We start from the raw sequence: 21,431 nt of genomic DNA on the forward strand, positions 1-21,431 counted from the left end.
TTCAAGGTGAACTCCCACATGTGTGTATGTGATCTCTCTCTCACAAGATCACACCACCCAGCCTTTGCACAGGCTCCTTCCCAGAGCCCCGGAGTGCCATTCCCATTCCTCTTTGCCTAGTTAACTCTCATTTAGTTTTCAGATCTCAGCTCTATCTTCTGTAGTCATCAGTCGGCACAGTGTACCTCTCCTTCACAATCCTTGTCAGACTTGATTAATGCTTTGTGCTCCCCACCACATTATAAATTCCCTAAAATCAAAAGTCATCTCTGTTTTATATTTCCATGTTGTCCCCAGAGCCTCATAGTAAGCATGATGAGAAATATTGATTAAATGAGGGAGCCAAGATAGAGCAAAAGTTCAAAACTATCTTCTCTATTTGTTTATGGATGACAACCACACACAGGTTAACAAAAAAAGCAAAAGCTATGCTTCATTAAATTACTAGAAATAAAAACTGTCCCAGAAGGATATCCTATATGGCTGTTAATTAACATAAAAAAGAAATACAAGTAATAGGCACCTCATGGTAATTTCTTAATGAATTAATTTACATATGCACTCAAAGTGAGCAACACACAAATGCTAAATCAGGATTCAATCCAGAGTTAAATATAATAAAACCAGAGAAAGTATACTGTAATAGTTTAAGCATAAAAGCTTAGAATCAGGTAATTCAACAAGAACACAACAAGAGTAACTGCAAGTTATCTCTGTAAATATATCGATGCCAATACTGCAGGAAAAAGAGTCTTAAAATAACCATCTTCCTAACTATGATAGGAGTAAAAATTAATGAAATAGAAAATGGACAACCAACAAAGAAAATCAAAACCAAAAGTTAATAAAATTGATAAACTTCTAGTAAGACTGATCAGTTAAAAAAAAAAAGAAAAAGAGAAGCCCACAATAGCAATATCCAGACTGTAAAAGGGTTTATCTCTACAGAACCTAAAGACACAAAAGATGTAATAAGGGAACGTTGTAAACAACTTTATGTCAATATGGTCAATAACTAGAATTAAAATGAACAAATTCACTGAAAAAAATATAACAACTCACATAAGAACAACAGAAAATTTGAATGGCCCTGTATCTCTGTTTAAAATTAAATTTATTATCAAAAACATTCCCACAGAGGAAAAAACTTCAAAACGTTGGCTGAAGTTTGTAAACTGCTATGTCAAGCAAACAAAAACCCTTGTGGGTCAGATGAGGCCCCAAGACCACCAGTTTTCTTCCACTACTTAATTTTTAGTGGATGAAAGGGAGGGACGGAAAGAAGAAAACTGAAAAACAAAAACAAAAGCAAGGAAAAGACTGACAGTTTAGGAGATAAAGAAAGCAAATCGTCTTCGATGTCAGCAGCACAGAATGATTAAAATCGACAAGGTTGAGATAACTTGCATTTCATAGGGGAGAACAGACAACATGAAAATCTATGAATCAGATTAGAAATGAGTAACAGGAAATGTAGCTATAAAAAAACGTTGATTTGGATTTCCTAAGCAAGCAAGCGATAGCAGAAGAGAGGTGTTTGGCAATCTGCTGTCGAGAAGTAATGAGGACTGCGTACAGAAGACTGAGCTACCTGTAACAGTAAGTACTTTACTGCTCGGATACGCTCTGTACAGTTGTGATAATACACTGCATTTAAATTAAAAGGTCAACCCAAATTTGAAAAGCTGTTCTTAGAAGAAAAATGTTTCTCTGCTAGAGACAAATAATACTGTAGTTTCTCAAAATAAAAGTGAAGCAAGGAGCTAAGGAGACTTCAGGAAAAGAGCCTACTGTTGGAAAAATCAGCTCTCTTCTTGGCAGACTTGAATCTAACCCCAAAAGTATAAAACTTATTTTATTTCTGGAGTATAAATTAAAAAAAAAAAAACAGCCTAGTTGGTTCTCCTTTTTCTTGGCAGTTACGTTCTACAAAGTCACTGTGAACACTGAATTAGCAAACAGGGAACCATTGCTTCTTGGAGGAAAAAAGGCAGCGTTAGGTTCCTGCAAGCCTCTGGTCACATTTTTGTCAAACGATACATAACCATGGTGCTCAAGGTGTATTTCTGTTTAAAGACACCTTAGTCAATATGTATTGTGGCTTCATGAACATTTAATTCACAGCCAACAGCACTGAACTCATGCCGGAACAAAGCTTATTTAACATACATATTTTCTCTGTGAGGCACAGCACAGTCTTTAGCACTATACTTGGCGGGCTCTTTAAATCAAAAACATCAACAAAAAACACAAAATATGAAAAACATAGCACTAAACAGACCTCGAAAAAGATACATCTTTACAGTATGAGAGTAGAAACAGGAAGGCAGAGCATCTCCTTGTGCAACCTCAAGTAGGAAGGGCCAAACACATTTTCCCCTCTGCTGCTCATGTCTGCAGATAATTATGAAAACACAGTGAGTATTGATTTCTGGGGTTACAAAGCAATTTTAGTGAGCAGGCAAATTTGTAAATTTGGAATTCACGAATAATGAGAATTGACTGTATGTATATAAATTCACACTACCATCCTACAATGTAAAATTTAAAAATGTTTACTATAAATGTATCTAGAAATCTAGGAAGCTGGACTAGAAATATAATAGGACAAAATATTTCTCAGAATCAATTTACCAAGATTTTCTTTTTCTTTTTTTTTTAAGATTTTTTATTTATTTGAGAGAGAGAGAGAGCAGAGTGAGCCAGAGAAAACACAAGTTGGGGGAAGGGCAGAGGGAGAGGGAGAAGCAGGCTCCCTGCTGAGGCTTGATCCAGGACCCTGGGATCATGACGTGAGCTGAAGGCAGACTCTTAACCAACTGAGCCACCCACGTGTCCCTCTTTTTTATTTTTCTTTGAGAGAGAGAGAGAGGGCGCGCATGCGAGCATGGTGGGGAGGGGTGGGGAGGGGTGGAGGGGGTGGAAGAAAGAATCCCAAGTAGGCTCCATACCCCACATAGAACAGAGGCAGGGTTCGATCCCAGGACCCTGATATTATGACCTGAACTGAAATCAAGAGCTGGTCACTCAACCAACTGAGCTACCCAGGTGCCCCAAGATACTCTAAATAATAAGGAAACACAAAAGTATGGACCCATTTGAAATCACTTTTACAGTGATCTCAAGCAGGCCTCTTTAATTTACTAGGATATGATAATCAGCATTAGGAGAAATCAAAGCATGTTTGTTTCTAAGTTATAAATGAAATCCATTAAATCCCTTATGAGTAACTTAATCTAATAAATTGTTTAAAGATTTTACTTATTTATTTGAGAGAGAGAGAGAGAGGGCACAAACATGCGCACGCACTTGCACGCCAGTGGAGGGAGGGGCAGAGGGAAAGGGGGAGATCTCAAGCAAACTCCCCACTGACCACAGAGCCCAACCCAGTCTACTGACCATAATCAAATTTTTCTAAATACCATTCATTCAAATGGTTGTTAGAGTATCAGGCTGCACTCACTCTCACTGAGATCAAAGGCCATATACCATGCTGCCAAAAAATGATTTCATAACAATATATCATTACCCACACTGACTACATCCTGCAATAAAATATACTACAGGGGAAACAAAATCTGATCTAAGCTCTACAGAGCTTTCACAGATGAGTGATTCAGATGTTTGCTCAGTTTCGCATATTTGTAAGTCACCTTTAGTTCTCGAGAATGAAACAGCAATAATGGAGGAAACCACGAAAGTATGCCTTAATGGTAAATTCAACAAGATTTTTAAAAAAGCATTATCACTCCTATCTATTCCCTCAACATTCCAATTCCTTCTTACTGCATTACAGTAATTACATACTTCATAGAAAATGGTGATTAACTGAACAAACTGGAAACCCCATACACTGTCTTGCTGATCATCCTAAGCCAGTACTCTCATTTTAGTTTACATTTTACAGTCTGCTGCCAACCAAGTGTTATTTACACAGTATTATTTTTAGGAATATAACTGGGCTCAACACACCTGAACATGTGCATAAGTACTGATATATACTCAAGAAAAGAAAATAATCTCCATAATATTAGCCATAAAAACCCATACCCAAATGTATATTGTCTAAAATCTCTTAGAAAAAACTGTGTCTACCTTAACCCGATCAGCTGAAATTGAAAGCAATCTAAATATGGGGCAATTGTCAGATAAATGAGAAATTTAATATTTTATCAAGGAGGGAAAAATGATACCATGATATCATGTTTCCCTATGATACAGCTTTGATTAAAACTTGGGCCCAAATATTATCTCTGACCTTTGAAGCTACATTTGGCATACATTCCCCTTTTAAGAAGATATCATTTATATTTTAAACTAGAATAGTAAGAAAAAGATAGTAACATTTAGTCATATGCTTACTCTAAATTATGATTGTTTTAGAAATTACCAGTAATCTGTTTAATCTTTTTGCCTCACATTCATCCTACTTTCCATTGTCTTTGTCAACATCCTGGTTCTCCCAATACCACCTGAACTTCTATAATGAGCTAAATGCTTTTTGTCCCATTTAATTCACCATACCCACCACAAGACTAATATTTCTAGGGCATACCCTTTCACATTGTCCCCATATCCATATACCTTCTAGAGCTCATACTGCCATCTAAATTAAGGACATATTTCTCAGCCTGGTTTCCAAGATCCTTTTCAATCTGACCTAGCTCACCTTTCTAGTCTTCTTTATAACTGTCCAATAATTCACCTAAGTTCTAGAATATATCTCAAGCTTTTCTGTGTCTGTAGGTTAGGATTTTCCCTCCACTTTGATGTTCTTCCTCCTTATTTTCTGATGAAAACCTGTCCACAGCTTCTAAGCTATCGCTACCACAACAGTGTCTCTGTTTTTCCTAACCCACACATTTCCCTCCTTCCAATCTGATGTCATTTTCTTGATAGCTTCTTACGGCACTCTCAGATGTGTCCCCTCATCAGTCATTTATCCTCTCCTATTAGCGGGGAAGCTTAAAGAGCACCACGTAAATTGAGTGTTTCTTGATGATATAAACTGAACTCATCAAAAAAGGGGGGGGGAAAGACACTTAACTTTTTGCAAAGGGGAAAAAAGCCTTACTATTAACAGAATAACAGAGACTTTAAACAAATTTTATCTTCTAATAAACAACCTTACCAGAAGAGGTGCCATATATTCAATCCTTATAGGAAACAGTGTACATATTACTTCCAAACACAGCACACGAGTCCCTTATGTCTATCAATACACCAAATGAATAATAAAGTATGACTGCATTATATCAATGCCTCATTTATCTAACATCACTAAGACACAAAGGGTTCACATAAGTGAGTTTTCTGGACAAGCAGCTTCCTACTGTAGAAACAGAATTCACATGCCTAAGCCTGGACCAGCTGAGAGACTCTTCTGGACACTGACCTCCACCTCACCCAGCCTAGCAGAAAACACTCAGGCAGAGTGTGGTGGTCATTTTCTACCAGATACTTACACCTGGTTAAAAAAAAAAAAATGGGCAGTATGGAAAAGAGCAAGAAGAGTATTCAAAACCCTATGGAATGGCAAAAGGAAGGGGGCCTGGGTGGCTCAGTCAGTTAAGTGCTTGACTCTTGATTTTGGCTAAGGTCATGATCTCAGAGTCCGGAGATGGCGTCCCATGTGTCAGGCTCCAAGCTCAATGGTCAATCTGTCTGTCTCCCTCTCCATCTGTCCCTCCCCACTCTGAGGCACACACATACACATGCTCTCTCTTTCTCTCAAATAAATAATTTTTTTAATTACATAAATAAATAAAATAAAATGACAAAAGGAGTTTTTTGTATCTAGCAGAATACTCATTCCAAGCTACGAGTACTATCCACAGCTGTAGAAACTCTGAGGAGAAATTCTGAGGGAACTTTGGGGAGAAACTTTGGGGAGTTGAGCAGCTGTTCTTCTATCTTAGAACAAGCTATGTCATCACCTGCTGAAGAATCCACCTCCTTTGCCACTGAAAAAAATTTCACACTCTGTGTCTTTTATGGGTTGAACTGCGTACCCTCCAAATTCATATGTTGAAGTCCTACCCTCAAGTACTTCAGAACGTGACCCTATCTGGATAGAGGTAAATGCAGATATAATTAGATGAGGTCATTCTTGAGTAGGGTAGGGTCTTAATCCAATATGACTGGGGTCTCTATAAAGATAGGAAATTTGGACCCAGACAAGTATACAGGGAGAATGCAAAGTGAAGTTGAAGGCAGACGGGTGTTGCTACTATAAGCCAAGCAACTGCAAAGATTGGCAGCAAACCAGCAGAAGCTAGGTGAGAGACACAGACATTCTTCTTCTCACAGCCTTGTGAAAAAAGCACCTTGATCTCAGACTTTAGCCTCCAGGATGGTGGGGAGGTAATTTTCTGTGGTTTAAGCCACCTAGTTTGTGCTGTTTTGTCTGGGCATTCCTAGCAAACTAATAGTGCCTACTGATACCTTTCCATCTTTCCAATCTACTATGACAACCACACAACCTCTTTAAGTACCAAAACTTCTCTAAAATGTTAAGCAAATTCACTCAACAAACAACACATATTGATGACCTCTATGTGCCAGCCACCAAGGACAGAACAGTCTGACTGCCATGACAGGGTCTCTATCCTCATACAGGTCACAGTGTAATCAGGACAACTGACAACATACCATAATTATATAATAATAAAATTACAATTGTGTAACACCAGTGAAGGACTGACACTTTAAAGACCGTGGCATATTTAACCATGTCTGGATGACTCAACAACATTGCTACAGAAGCCCACTGCACATTCCCAAGCCCTTCATTGCCTTTGTTCCACGTGAGATGCGAGGTTGTTGATTACCATGAGGTCTGCTTTTATCAGCTACTCTCCTATCTCTCTGCTCACTCTCTCCAATCCACTCATTTCTACCTTGGTGCTTGTACTTTGCTATGGGCTACAAAAATCAGGTAATCAATACGCTAAGAAACTTATATTAAATAATAAAAATGGCTTCATGCAAGAACTTAAAATTTGGCTTACACACAGGCTTTCTGATTTACTTTCGATTCTCAGAGACATTTTTTTCTGGCATTTCTGGCATTTGAATTTCTCCCATTCAAAATGATTCTGTTATGAGGCACTAAGGTGGGACATGAATGTATATAAACTAGTATTACTGAATAACTGTCTGGCAAGCACTTGCTTTCTTGCTAAGGGAGTACGAGTGCCAGTATGCTATGTAAACAGGTACCTAAGAACGAAATACTGTCGAAATTCAGAATTATATACTTTGTGGCCCAGTTTAAGGCATATTTTTGTTATCTAATTGTGAATCTTATCATCAAATAATAGGATCATGAAGTCATATGGCATTACATCTGGAAAGTCCAGCCAAAACTTTTTGCAGTACATAATAAATACCACATACCTCTTATGCATATCCAACAATCATCTTTCTTGTTGTGTTTTTTAAGTTCTTCTTCGGTTACTTCAATTAACCTGCCTTTTAATCCCGTTAGATCCTTTCCACTTTTGGTGAGGCGAATCCAATCCATAAGACTTCTGCCCTGTTTTAGAGGGACCTAAAAAAAAACAGGGAAGAATTCAGTGTGGCTTGAGTCAACTGCTTCCCCCTGCCCCACCTGCTGCTTCTCTGTGGGCTGCAACATTTCTCTTACTCTCATTCAAAAAGATAAGAAAACTCAAATACAACAATTCTACAATTTTTTTTTAACAGATCTAGGTGATTGTCAAAATCATCTCTGCTGTATTAGGATTATAAACAGAATGATATAAAACAAAGGACTATGAGGTAGGGCTTAGAAATTCTGGCACATAATCACCATAATGGTATCTAATAAAACAAGAGCAGTATTGAACCTGGAGTCAGAAAACAAGTTTTGGTCCTGGCTCTGCTTTGTTACTAATATGTTGGAGTCACTTACCAACTTGGACCAAAATTTCTTTCCCTTAAAAATCACAAAAGGTTTAACAGGGAAAATATAAATGGCCAGTTAAAGTTGATTTTCTTTGTCAATATATATAGAACATTAGAAATCATGAGGCAGCAATCTGTTTTCCAAGAATTCGTAAAGAAACAAAATTCTCAAATAATGGGGGGAAAAAAAAACTGTAACACTCTAGGGATGGGTTTGGCAAACTGGCCCATGCCTGTTTCTGTATCACCCTGGAGCTTAGAATCATTTTCACACGTTGTGATGGTGATGGTGGTAAAAACACTGAATTGTCGTGTGGCTCTAAAATATTTATCATCTGGCCCTTTGCAGAAAAGCTTTCCTACCCCTGCACAGAAGATTTGGTAAAGGATGTTTGGTTTTGGTAGTTTTTTGCTTTTTCAAAATACACTTTAAAGGCTTTGGGATGGGAGGTATTACTAATATTTTAACCAATTAAGACAACCTAGTGGAAATTTTTCAAGGACAGGATTGAGCTACTGTCTGAACTTGTGCAACTCATTTGTAACATAGTACCAGAGGAATGTTTAATGTAAAAGAAGGCCCATTTGAAGAGATATATTGCTACAGAATGACTGACTATGCCCCTCCAAAATTCATGCTGAAATCCTAACCTCCAATGTGATGATGGTATCAGGAAGGTCTCTGGCAGGTGATTAAATCATAAAAGTAGAGCCTTCATGAATGCTACTAATACCCTTATTAAAAAGGCCTCAAAGAGCTCCCTCATCCTTTCTGTCATGTGAGGATATGTGGAAAAAATGGTTGTGAAACAGGAATCAGGCCTTCATCAGACACCAAACTCATTGGTGCACTGACTTTGGAATTCCCGGTCTCCAGACCTGTGAGAAATAGATTGCTGTTGTTTATACTCCACTTTATGAAGTATGCGGTTCTCTGTTACAACACATTGAATACACTAAGATATTTATATACTGAATTTTCTGGAATCTTGTCTCTTGTAGACATTCATTTACCCCCAAAATAACCAAGTTAATAGGTCTGCAGTACCACTGCAATTTTACCTTCCTTCCTTCCAATTACATCATCCCATTCTCACCATCCTGAAACCTTCTAGGTCTCTTGGTCCCCATAAATGAAGTAAAGTACAAGAATATGATCGTTCCCATCCCAAACCAAAAGCACTCATCTCTTCTCTCGTTTGTGTGGATTCCATAATCCACTGGGTAGTTAATGCATAATCTTCAGAAAATGCAGATCTAACTATGAGCCCTCCCTCCTTTAGTGGCTCCCCACACTACCTTATAATAATGTCTCTAAATTCCCTAGAGTGGCTTACCCGGCCCTTTATATCTGCTCATAGTTTACCTTGCTAGCTCTGAGTTTTAATTTCTGCTCCTTCCTATTAAATACTTTAGCAAAATAGGAACTGATTCCTTGACTGCTAAGAAATACCTGCTCCTTGGCCTGGCCCAATTCCTTCCCTTTCTTCCACAGACAATGTCTCCTCCAGAAGCCTCTTCTGACCCCAACCGCTCTGTGGTCATAACACACAGTTATAGTACATATGACACTTATAACCGACTCTTTATTAGTCTGTACAGCCTATTAGACTAAACTCCTTGGAAATAGAGATCACATCTCCAGCAAACGGTAGGTTTTCAAAAAATAATTATTTACTAGTGTTAGTAGAATAATAAAAAATCATATGTAGAATATATACTCCATACCAGACACTGTGCTCAGGGCTTAATACAACAACCATATAACAATCCATGGAATCTGAATGAAAGTCTAAGAGCAAGTAACACAGTGAGTGCTTACCACATACCAAGAAACATCTCATTTAATCCTATGAACAGCCCTATAAAATGGGTACTATTATTCTCTTTTACACCTGAGAAAATTGAGACTCAGAGACTAAGTCACAGGAGTTGGGAAGAGAATCTGGGTCTTTCTCACCCAAAAGTCTATGCTTTTCACTATTATGATATACAACTTCCTGAACCAGCTTCTATTTTTTTCAACCTCTTCCTATTTCACACAATCCTGAATCAGGTTCTGATATGTGCAAGATTACCTCATTTCATAAAGGGGGAGAAAAAGTTTCAGTTTCCTTTCAAATTGTGCAATAACTGTATTTTGTTCTCTTTTTTGGATCCAAAGACTCACCTTTGCCATCACCTCCTATGGACCTTCTGTCTTTGCCTCTGAGCTTTCTCCTTTAAAAGGATGCTGAGAATGTGGTTTGCAGTTTTAATACAGAAGGCCAGCAACTCTTATATTTTAATTCAGAAATTTTTTCTCCAAAAAGACTATACTATGAGTCAAGCATTTAGTTCAAGGACAGAAAAGGTCAAACATCAAGAAGGAGGGGACAGATGATTAGATAGCTGGATGATATATGGAGCTATGGAGCAATAAATGTGATAAATAATATCACAGAGTCACATCACATCAAACTTTTAGGATCCAAAGCAACATTTCTTAACCAGTTCTCTTTTCTGTGATAAAGAGATAACAAAAGCAAACATTTTGTGGGATTATTGTAAAGGTTAAATGAGTTAATACACTACACATGAAGCACTCCGTATACTTAGAACATACATACATACATACCGTAAGCACTGAATAAATCCCAGCTTTATTATTCTTATATCTGGAGTTACAAACCTCTGAAAAGCTAATGAAAGCTACAGATCCCTGAATCCACAATTATGATTTAGAGTCAACTCCAAGTTTAAGTGGAGAGGGAAAAAAAAAAAAAAAAGAGTCAGCAAATATCCCAAATTATTCTAAGACATAAGAGTCCAAAAATGCGGGGTTGGGGGGAGTGGTCCAAGTAGGTGGAAGTTTCAAAAACAAAATATAAACAAAACATGAAGATGAACTTACAGAACGAGGAACTAACAAATAACTGCACAAGAGACAATTTTATTAAGTTTTATAAACATAAAAACACATTTGCGTTCCACCTGTTGCTAAGAGTAACTATGTTCAACAAAAAGAGTACTATATGAGCTTCCAAGTCAGCAAGAGATATCAATAGTAAAGGCAGTGTGATAAAACAGGTACCAGAAGAAGAAAGCCAGCATGACTTGGAGAAGTGTCCGTAAAACCACGGGAGGATTGTAGACATTTGTTCTGGCTCCCCTCATTCTCCCTAGCTCTGGGGGTCCCCACCTTTGGAGGATGGTCACTGGTCAACGTCGCTGCCGCCCAACCTTTCCCTTCGCCTAGGGAACCCAGATCACTCACAACTCCTTTCAGAAAGGGAAGTACGAAAGACCGAAGACGGGGATCGATTGAGGGAAGGGAGCTAATACTGAGTACCTGTGGTAACGGCAAAAGCACGGTGCTGGCCCTGTCATTTACAACTCAGTTTAATTCGCGGGAAAAGACTTCCCAGAAGGGGAAAAGAGGATGAGGAGGAAAAGGGGCCAGTGGGTGAGAGAAAGGGAGGTTAGGATAGTTCGAGGACTGCAGACGGCCGGGGAAAGAGATAACCAGCAAGGGCAGGAGGAACGAAGGGAGGAGGACAGGAGGTGGAAGAGCGGGCCGAAAGAGTGAATGGACCGTTCGGTAGTACCGAACGCCGGCGGGCGGCGAGCTGAGAAAGAGGCACGGTGTCACCCACTTACCTTGCTACGCCCCCCGGAGGCGACGCGCTGCTGCGAGCTGGGGGCCGGGAAAGACTGGGAAGGGACGTTCAGCATCCTGGACCCCTGGCCCGGACCCTGCCCGGGGTCCGCCGCCTGACAGGATCGCTCAGCTCGACTCCTCTACGGTAACACCTCCCGCTCCGGCTCCGAGGCCGGGCAGAGGCCAAGCCCCCAACCCACTTCCGGGGTCGGCCGGGGTGAGGCGCGCCATGACGCAGCACGTCGAGGCCGCGGGGGGCGGAGCCAACGGGAGGAGCGCAACTCCGGCAGGGGAGGATCCCGACAGAAGTACGCGTGCGGCGTTAGCCCTGCACCCTGAATTTCAGCACTGTAGTGAGCTGACAGCTATTCCGTGGAAGGGTTAAAGACTGAGCGAAGCTGTTCCTTAGCCTTGGTGCTGACAGAATCTGAGTATAAATTTTTGTAGACTCGTCTTAACCCAGAACGCAAGTGTCTGTTGTTAAGCACTACCCTCACACTACTTGAAATACAGAATAAAATAACACTATCAAAACATTTTTATTTCTCTGAAATTCTCTCCTCTAAAGCACCCGGCTGCATAGGAAAGCGAACTTTTAGAGTTGAGGCGTCAAATGCAAACAGCCAAAGCCACTCTTATGAGGTGAATCTTCACCTTCAAGAACCGCCGCTAATGACAAACGAATGAGTCAAAGAAGTTAGTCAAGTCTCCTGCTCCATTCACCCACTCACAAGTTCTTCCTCCTCATCCAACTTCCTCTCTTCGCTTAAAGCTACAGGGAAAGTGACAAAGTTATATCAAAGAGGTTTAGTTTGAATGCCATCTCTGCACTTAATAAATGAGCAGGCTTGTGCAAGTTATTTAAGTATCTCAAAGTCTCATTTTCCCTGTGGACTTAGGTTTCAGTAAGAATTAAACAAGATGTCATATGTAAACTACCTAGTACAGTGCCTGGTTAACAGTAGGCACTCGATAAATGGCAGTAGCTCGTCATACTATTCGGACAGATTGAAAGAAGCTCAAATACCGAGCACTTAAAAGAAGTCCCTAATGATCAAGGTCGAGATTGGTGACCTGGTGGGTTTTTTGCATATCCCTTGCAGAACACACACACCCCGCGTGTAGAAACCAGTGAGGGGAAAGCTTTCAGAAAAAATACAGTTCTAAATAACTCTTCATGTTCACCTGCCATTACTAACTTTTCCTGACTCTGACACATGATTTGAACTTGTTCTATTTCATCTGCCTCTAACTGTCATTAGATTGCCTGTAAATCAATCTTTGTAGTATCTTTTCGATTAGAAGGAAAAGTGTATGATATATGTAGCCAATCAAGTAAGAGGTATTTTTTAGCCAGGTAACCATCTCTGACCTTCACCTCTACCCATCATCATTCTGGGATACTAAGAATCATTTGCAATTAAAATGTTTATTGTGAGACTGCATTTGAGTTGAATTCCATGACCATAGTCTACGTTACCTCTACTTGCAATGTGTTCCTGTTTTCTCTGTCATTAAATGATCATGTATTCTTCTGTAAGTCTACATTTAAAAAAACTAGTCACTGAGAATGTCTTATTTCACTTCCCACGAGAAAATCTGTACATGACAATACCAAGAGCAAGGAGCCAGAACAAAGGAGGTGATGCTATAGAAGAATGTTTCATATCTGCTAAATGTCTTAGCTCCCCCTTACACAGAAATGGAAAAAAAGATCAAATTCTAGCCTTCTGACTCTCCTTTTTTAGATTCCATACAAGTCATGTTCACTTAAACATTTTTTTTTTTAATTCGGGGGGGTCCCTCAATGAAGTGCTCTAATTATTGTACACCAGTGCTATTTTACTACTGGCTTTAAGGGCAGCAGAGGAGTATTAAAGTGAGTATTACTTGATTCATCATTCATTAAAAATCCTTAAGATTTAATAACCATGGCATTAATTCCCATTCTCAATTATGGGCAATGATTTAAAGTGTTTTCCACCATCTGCTAGCAAACACATAGTATTGTGTGATTGGTAGCATGACTTATAGTGTAAGGGTAAAAAAAGCCGAACTACTATAGAATTACAAAATATTTCATTTTATTAATAATTTATATACAAATAAATTAGTTTGAAGGATTATGATACATTTGTACACTAAATTTAAATCCTATAAGCTTTGAATGTCATCACAAGTAACTAATCAGGTTAATTTTCACAGATCAGCTCCTCAATATCATCTTCGCTATCAGAATCTTCATAAAATGAAATTGTGGCTTGAATTGGAAAATTTTTCAGAAGAGCTTCTGCTTCTTGATATAAGTAATCATAACACTTTGACTTTGGCCAAAATAGTCTGAAAGAAGCAGACAACATAATATGCTTTATTTTTTTTTCACATTCAGAATCCTTATACTCATGAAATGTTCAAATTTTAAGAGTTCCATATACTTAACAACTGATGAATGACTTTAGATAGTTTAAAATTGCTATAATCTCAGGTGTCATGGAAGTCTAGTTGCCAAAGTATCAAAAACTAGTTAATCATTTTAAATCTTTATCCAAGCTGTAAATGGATCAAAAAAATTCACACCCTTTGTGGTAAATATTTAGCTCACTTCAGGTGTTATATATATATTTATTCTTAATAATATACAGATGAGGAATTGTCTTCCAATTTCCAAAATCCTTTGGAGAAAAAAAATGAATCCTACAATTATATTAAAAATTCTCAAACCCAACTTTATAAAGACAACAAAATATTATGCACCTTCCAGAAAAGCAGAAATCACCTAGTATCTTAAAACTCACAGATTTAACTGTTAGTTGCAGATGTAGCTAAGAATGTACATTTAAAAGAGTACAAAAAGCAATATTTTAAAGTTTTTCTATGTACTCACACCAGGGCTATAAGAAAGCTTCCTCTGGGATCAGCCTTGATCCCATCTCCCTCCCCTTTCCCCATACAACTGAATTTGGAACACTATTTTGGGATAGTGAGAATAATTCTGGCTTTATACAATTTGCATATAACACAATTGCCTCAGAATTTCAAATTTTTCACAAATATTAATTTTGCCATCTAGTCTTCTTTTATTTTCCTCCAAAGCAAAGAAGGAAGAAGGATATGGCTGACCCACCAACAATACTGCATTTTAGTGTAGGGTAGTTAGTCCCATGTACCCATTTGTAACAGAGTGCTTCTAACAGAGAGGTCTCATTATGCTCAATATACTCCATTGTAAAGGGCAGAAAAGTAAGCAATGTAGTTTATAAATGTTTCTAAGCGAATGACAAAAAGTTTTAATTTTGGTGCCTAAATAAGCAACCATCAATAATTCAGTCATTCAATAACAATTTTAGTAATCTCTTGTGCCAGATGAAATTCATATTTCAAAGATGAAAAAAATCCCAGTTTCTATCCTTAAGAAATTGACAACTGAGTAAAAAGAATGAGAAATACTCAACAGTATTCAAGATAGAAATTAATAAAAATAAAATTAAAAGAAGTACAAATAAATGGCTATAGTAGTTCAGAAAAGAAAGGGATTTCTTATATAGGAAACATGATTTTCTTTTTTTTTTTAAGATTTTATTTATTTATTTGACAGACAGAGATCACAAGTAGTCAGAGAGGCAGGCAGAGGGGGGGGGGGCAGCAGGCTCCCTGCTGAGCAGAGAGACCAATGTGGGGCTCGATCTCAGGACTCTAAGATCATGACCTGAGCCGAAGGCAGAGGCTTAACCCACTGAGCCACCCAGGTGCCCCGGAAACATAATTTTCTAATGCTTAACTAGAACTGTCAAACCCAAAGAATGTTGTTTAACTGTTACCACACTCTGCCCAGAATCTCTGAGTAACCACTTCTCTTTTGGGGACTTCACACTTTCCTGAATTCTTCCCTGTTCTGAGTGATATTTATCAGTATCTTTTGAATATAGCTTTTTCTCTGTATACAGGTTGGTATTGGCCTTCCCCAGTGTTTTATCAAGAGTGATCATCTCTCCTCTCTCACTCCCCTGAAAGACTTGGTCTACTGACATGATTTCTTTAACTGTTCATTTATTGAAGACTCCCAATTGTCTGTATTTCCACTTAAGATGTTGACTCCAGGCCCCTTACGTGTGTGGGTGCACAGCTCCTTACTGGACATATCTATTTTGAAACCCCATAAGCACATTAAATACAATATATGAAAAATTGGACTCATTATCTTGTTCCCTAAATCTGTTTTAAGCCTTATTTTCCACTCTGTTAATACAGCATTCATCTGGTCGCTAGCCACAAACTCAGAAGCCATTCTGTCTTTTCAACCCCTCCTTACCTACCATATCCAATACATTATATATACATAATCTATTATGTCACGTAAGCATTCCCCAAATTCACCCAGTCTCATCCCTACTTCTAATGCCTTAGATTGGCTTTTTATCATAGCTTGCCTGAATTACAGTAACTTCCAATTTCATTTTGGTTTTCTAACTAATTCTATATACCATTTTCTTAGTGCATTTTCTAAAACATAAATTGATCATACTAGCTTTGAGTAACCCCCGGTACCATCCACAAAATAAAGGCCATGGATTCCCAATGCCACACTCAGGAACAGGACAAAACTCTACAACAGGGTGTAGAAGATGTGGCCTATGGCTTACCTGCTAGAATGATCACAGCTTCATGCACCCAATTCCAGGTCCTTGAGGCTCCCATTGGGAACCATGTTGTTCCATGACTCTGTATCCCTTCACCTATGCTATTTCTTCTGTCCCATTTCCCCACCTACCATCCATCTGGCTAACTTCAAGGTTCAGCTAGGTAACCACATCCTGTCATACACACTTCCCAGATCTTGCCCCACTCCGTCTGGCCCAGTTAGGTACTTCTCATCCTTTACATACTGCTAAAACTGACCAAACTAAACTATTACAACACTTGCCAAAGGGGTGTGGTTATTTTTTTTCCTGTGTCCATCACTACATAGAAAATTAATCAACATTCATCGAGCTCTACAAGCTACTTATAAACATATACATACAATACAAATACCATGGGCTGTGCATTTCACAGCCCTCTGAAGCCAGCAAACTGCAGAATGAACCTTTCACCTGAGTAAACGCTACAAAGATTTCCACCGAAAGGCCGACTTCCCGCAGCTAGCAACGGGAAACTAGCTCTTCACTGTCATGTTAAGTAACCTCGATCCCTTTTCGGAAGCTTCTTGATCTTTACGATTTTCATCACACTCCATTTTCTCTTCCACGTCAAGCGCGATCTGCGGTAAAACTGCAACTATGAACACCATTCTTCCTTCTGGCGTGCAAAAGAGTAAGAATATACACACTCTGCCCGTTGTGAAGTCAATTTCTTTCGAACCCTTTAGCATTAAACAACACAAAACTGGCTTGCAGACACAAGATGTCACCGGTCGGCTTGGACGATGCCAACCACTTTCCCTCTTTATAACAGACTGAATGGGCACGGATTAACAGTTTACTTGAAGAGTTTACTGAGTGGGCACGGATTAACAGTTCTTTTTAGGTGAGAGCGTGAACCACCTTTATCAATTCGATGAGTAAAGAACCTCTGGGGATCCCTGAAGACAGATTTTCCCAGAGAGAAGAACCGCAAGGCCAGCCAGGGACCTACGCGGGGAGATGCCGGCTCTACCCTGCGCTGGAGGAGCGGGAGCCCGTCCATGAGGCCTGTCACTCACCTGACTGGGTGTCTGTATTGGGAAGGCTTTCCTGAGGCTTCGGTCACCCCGGCGTCGTCCGGCATCTGGGGACGAAAGAAAACCAATCACCGTGATCACTCACCTTCTAGAAAGGGGAAAAGTGGTCTAGTGTTCCTCGCGCTCGCGGGGAACGGTGACCCCGGGGCTCTGAGCAGCCTCGCTCCCGGCCGGATCCGTGCGTCGGTGGCTCTGGAGGACACCCTCGCAGCATCAGGACCCACGGGGCCTCCCGTAGGGCCCCGGGCGGGCGCGAGCGTACGCGAGGGGCGGGCGGGGCATGTGTCTCCCTCGGGCAGGGCATACCCAGTCCCGGTGGCTCAGCCGCCCTCCGGGGAGGCACGGCCCGGGGCGCGCGCTCACTCACCGCCCCCGCCGCGTGCTGCGACGCCCCCTCCTCCTTGTAGCCTCTGGCGTCAACCCACGGTCTCCAGAAGCTTGCAGATCTGCGGGGTGGGAGGCCCGAGGGCCGCCGAGGAGACGGGAGCCCAGACCCGGGAGGACCGCCCGCAGCCGAGCGCGGCCCCGGGGCCGGCGGGGGGCGGAGAGCGGAGGGGAGGAGCTGGGGAGACGCGGGCTGTAGGGCCGGGGTGGGGGAGGCGCCGCCGCCGGAGTCCGCGCCCCGGCGCCGCGGCGGGCGATCCCCGCCCGCGGGCGGGAAGCGGTGGCAACAGCGGGGCGCGCACTCGCCGGCTCCGCTAGCCGAGGGCTCCCCGGTTTCCATGGCGCGGCGGAGCCCAGCAGAAGGCGGCTGCCAGCTCGCGGGCCAGCCGGGCCTCTTCTCTCCGCCAGACCCGGGACCCGAGCTTTATATATATACCCCGGCTGCCTGCTGCATACTGAGAGCTGCGCTCCCTCTCCGCCCCTCTCTCCCCAGCTCGCCGCATAAACAAAAAGGTTGCGCGTGAAGGCGCAACGGGCTGAATCCCGGGTGCGAACGCGTGCAACTCCCAAATGGCCCGGGAATGGGTTTTGTTGAGCGAGTGTTAATCGCTCTTCGACACATGGCTGCGGGGGTAAAAAACAACATTCGCCCGAGCAGCCAATTTCCAAGTGAAGAGTCTAGGAGGAGATAAAATTAAGCAATTCTACACGTTTTGTGTATTTCTGCAAAAAGGCCAAGTGGCTCGTCATTGTTTGACTCGAGGCTTTTTGGGATGTGGTCAGTGCAACAAGCTCTGCATCCCGTCAGCTAAACACTGGGATGCGGACCGAATTAAAAGGAATGGCCTTAACTCCACTTCGGGCAGAATGAGAGCTGGGAGAATGAGCAGACTCCTGTCGAAAGAAAATTTTTTATTAATGTAGTGACAGACTATGGTCTGCCTGTTGTTATTTGTAGGTTATAATTTTTTTAAATAACAAAAGGTAAATTGTAAAAAGACTGAATATTCCAGCGGCGAGATCCTAAGATTGGAGTCATGTGATTTAGGCTTAGAGGTCTATATTATTTTCTCCTATTTTTGTGATTTTCCTCAACATCTTACCAGTGTCCCCTGAAGAGAAGCCTTAAATTTCCTGTATACACAAGTCACGACTTGGCGTTTTGTTCCTCAGTGATAATTAGAAATTATTTTGTGGAGGCAGGGTGTGTGAAGAATGATTATGAAATCTTGAAAAGTTTATGGGACAAGTTGTCAGCCTCTCTGTGACCCTGTTTTTCTTATTTCAGTTGAACTTCACCTATTACAAAGGCATTAAACTTGATAAAAAGTGTTACGCTTCAAAGGAAAGCTGATGTATATAAATGCCATAATTTTTTTCAAACTGTTTTAAATAACAGAGCTGAACTTCTTAAAAGTTGTAGATAAAAGCTTTTAATGTCAGTTAACAGTGTCCCAGCTGTTCATTCAGTTACTGTGTAGGAAAATAATCTACCTAATTAATACTTAAGGATCTATACTGATCTACTCAACAGGAAAGTGAGATATGGTTTGTTTCAGGTAATGAAATCAGTAAGGACAGGTACCAATACATTTCTCAATGCCCTGGAATTATTGTTGGCAAGATAAAATAAAAGTTAGCAGAATGCTTTGCCTACAAGGCCTCACACATAAGAAGTTTTCAACAAATTTTAAGCTATGTTGAAAAATGAAAGTCCTTAACAAATGTTAAGCTACCCGATGAAATGTTCACCATTTCAGTTTCATAAACATCTTTTACGGAGTCTGTAATGTGGTAAGTACTGTGCTTTCCAGGTGTAATGGTGTAATGGTGAATAAGATATCTCCCCCACCCCACCTCCAAGAAGGTTACAGCCATTGTGATCTATGAGCATCACAGTGGCCACATAAGCAAAATATTTTAAAAAGTGCCACGTTCAATAACAAAAGAACATTTTAACCAGAGAAGTGGTATAAGGAAAGGAATTGGTAAGTCTTTTGGGGGCAACCACAAAAACTTTTTAGAGTAAAAGAAATCTAAATTGGGTTTTCTAGAAGGTTGAAGAAATGGTGTGGTGTGTGTGTGGTGCAGGAGCAGAAAGAGAAGACAGGAACGGTGCTTCTAGCGAGTAGGGATTGCTGGAACAGAGATGTGGCTGAAGAGATAGAAGGGCTGGAGCTAACAGGAGCCTGATGTACCATAATAAAACATTTTGGATTTAATGTGTGAGCAGTGGTGAAATATTTTAAGGAGGAGAATGGAATGGTCAAAGTTTTCATTTTTTAAAATATTATTTATTTATTTGACAGAGAGAGCACGTGCACGCCCACACAAGCTGGGAGACTGGCAGGTAGAGGGAGAAGCAGGCTCCCCACTGAGCAAGGATCCTGATACAAGACTTGATCCCAGGACCCTGGGATCATTATCTGAGCCAAAGGCAGATGCTTAAATAACTGAGCCACTCAACAGCCCTAAAGTTTATATTTTATAAAAGTTTCTCTAGCAGCCATATGGAAGACAGATTTAGGGAAGGCTGATACTGGAAACAAGGAAATCATTTACAAAGTCATTGCCATAGTTCAGGCAAAAGGTGATGAGAAGATGTATAGTAAGGATGGGAATGAAAGAACATATCTGAAGGATACTTAGGAAATAAAATCTACAGTACTACCTGCATCATAAAATGTGAGGGGATGAAAGTTGGGTCTAGATATGCTCCCAGGTTTCTAACTTGGTTAACTAGGTAAATGGTGACAGCTCAAACAAAGACAGAGAAGACAAGGAATAGAAGAGGAAGAGCAGGTGAGATGCTTGTAGGTTGTTTTATTCCATTAATAGTGTTCAGGGAAAAATAATGAATTTGGTTTTGGATCTTGAATCTATCACATCAGGCTGGGCTACACAGCAATAACAAGGAATCCCAGCTCTCATGGCCTTAGAATATAGAGATTTATTTCTGACTCATGCTATATTCCATTTTTGGTGGGTAGGATTTACTCCAGTCATCTTCACTTAAGGAGACTAGCTGACGGAACCTCTTTCCACTGTCGCAGTGCCATTTGTCATAACGCGGGGGGTGGGAGGGGGGAGAATAAAATTAACCGGTTTTTAAAGACTTATAAACATGTAGGTGGAAAAACTATCCAAGGCACAATCAGATATGAGGTTTCAGAGTTCAGGAGAGAGTTTAGGACTAAAGATTCAAATGTGGGAGTCATAAGAAAAGAAATAGGAATTTAAAACTGTAGGGACTGATTCATTTTCCCAGGAAATTTTGTAGCTTGAGAACAGGACCAAGGACAGAGCTTTGGAGAGCAACATTTGATTGTGAAGTGAGAAGTGCAAACAAAATAAAGCAAAACAGAACCTCCCTGTAAAGGAATGGTGAAGGTAGTAGAAGGTGCATTTGTACAGCAGGTATGATGGGACCATGAGCTGAAGGAATTCCAACAAGAAGGGAAAGGAGGAAAGGCCTAAGGCATTAAGCGTCACCACTGGGTCAAACAAGATAAGGATGCATGTTCATAGAATTTGCCAAGTAGGAGTCATAAGTAACTTTAACTTTTTTTTTTTTACAGTAAATTGAGCTGTAGAGGTGAAAAATTAAAATAGTAAGTTGAGCTACCTTTTTGAAAGGAAAAAGGGGAGAGAAGAGGAACGTTGGGTCAGTAGAGGGGTTTTGTTTTTAGAGGACAAGAGGCAAAAGAATGTTTATCAGATGAAGAGATGAGGCAGTAGTGGAGAGGCCTCTAGAGAAAGACTGCGCAATGGCTCCAGGTCCCC

At 40.5% G+C, this 21,431-nt stretch overlaps 2 protein-coding genes across 6 annotated transcripts in view; both read right to left on the bottom strand.

Annotated features, from left to right (window-relative positions):
• Positions 1-11,778, bottom strand: part of LOC116588276 (cytochrome b5 reductase 4) — an 88,279-nt gene extending 76,501 nt beyond the window's left edge. For all 4 annotated transcript variants that reach the window (XM_032339142.1, XM_032339140.1, XM_032339141.1 and 1 more), the window contains exons 1-2: positions 11,548-11,778; positions 7,399-7,552 (exon numbers count right to left, since the gene is read on the bottom strand). In XM_032339142.1, coding sequence (XP_032195033.1) covers positions 7,399-7,552; positions 11,548-11,622 — 229 coding nt within the window. In that variant the 5' untranslated portion in view covers positions 11,623-11,778. The remainder of the gene's footprint in view (positions 1-7,398; positions 7,553-11,547) is intronic.
• Positions 11,779-13,667: 1,889 nt separating this feature from the next.
• RIPPLY2 (ripply transcriptional repressor 2) lies at positions 13,668-18,164 on the bottom strand. Of its 2 annotated transcripts, none has more exons than XM_032339143.1 (3): positions 17,632-18,155; positions 17,247-17,311; positions 13,668-13,888 (listed from the first exon to the last, which is right to left on the bottom strand). In XM_032339143.1, exons 1-3 carry the CDS (start codon positions 17,986-17,988, stop codon positions 13,741-13,743), a joined length of 570 nt encoding a protein of 189 aa, XP_032195034.1. In that variant the 5' UTR covers positions 17,989-18,155; the 3' UTR covers positions 13,668-13,740. The 2 variants fall into 2 exon arrangements, with proteins under 2 accessions (XP_032195034.1, XP_032195035.1); XM_032339144.1 differs by lacking the exon at positions 13,668-13,888 and adding an exon at positions 15,241-16,843 and having other exon boundaries at positions 17,632-18,164.
• Positions 18,165-21,431: the final 3,267 nt, after the last annotated feature.

The sequence above is a fragment of the Mustela erminea genome, chromosome 4 (genome assembly GCF_009829155.1).
Source record: "Mustela erminea isolate mMusErm1 chromosome 4, mMusErm1.Pri, whole genome shotgun sequence".
Lineage (NCBI taxonomy): Eukaryota > Metazoa > Chordata > Mammalia > Carnivora > Mustelidae > Mustela > Mustela erminea.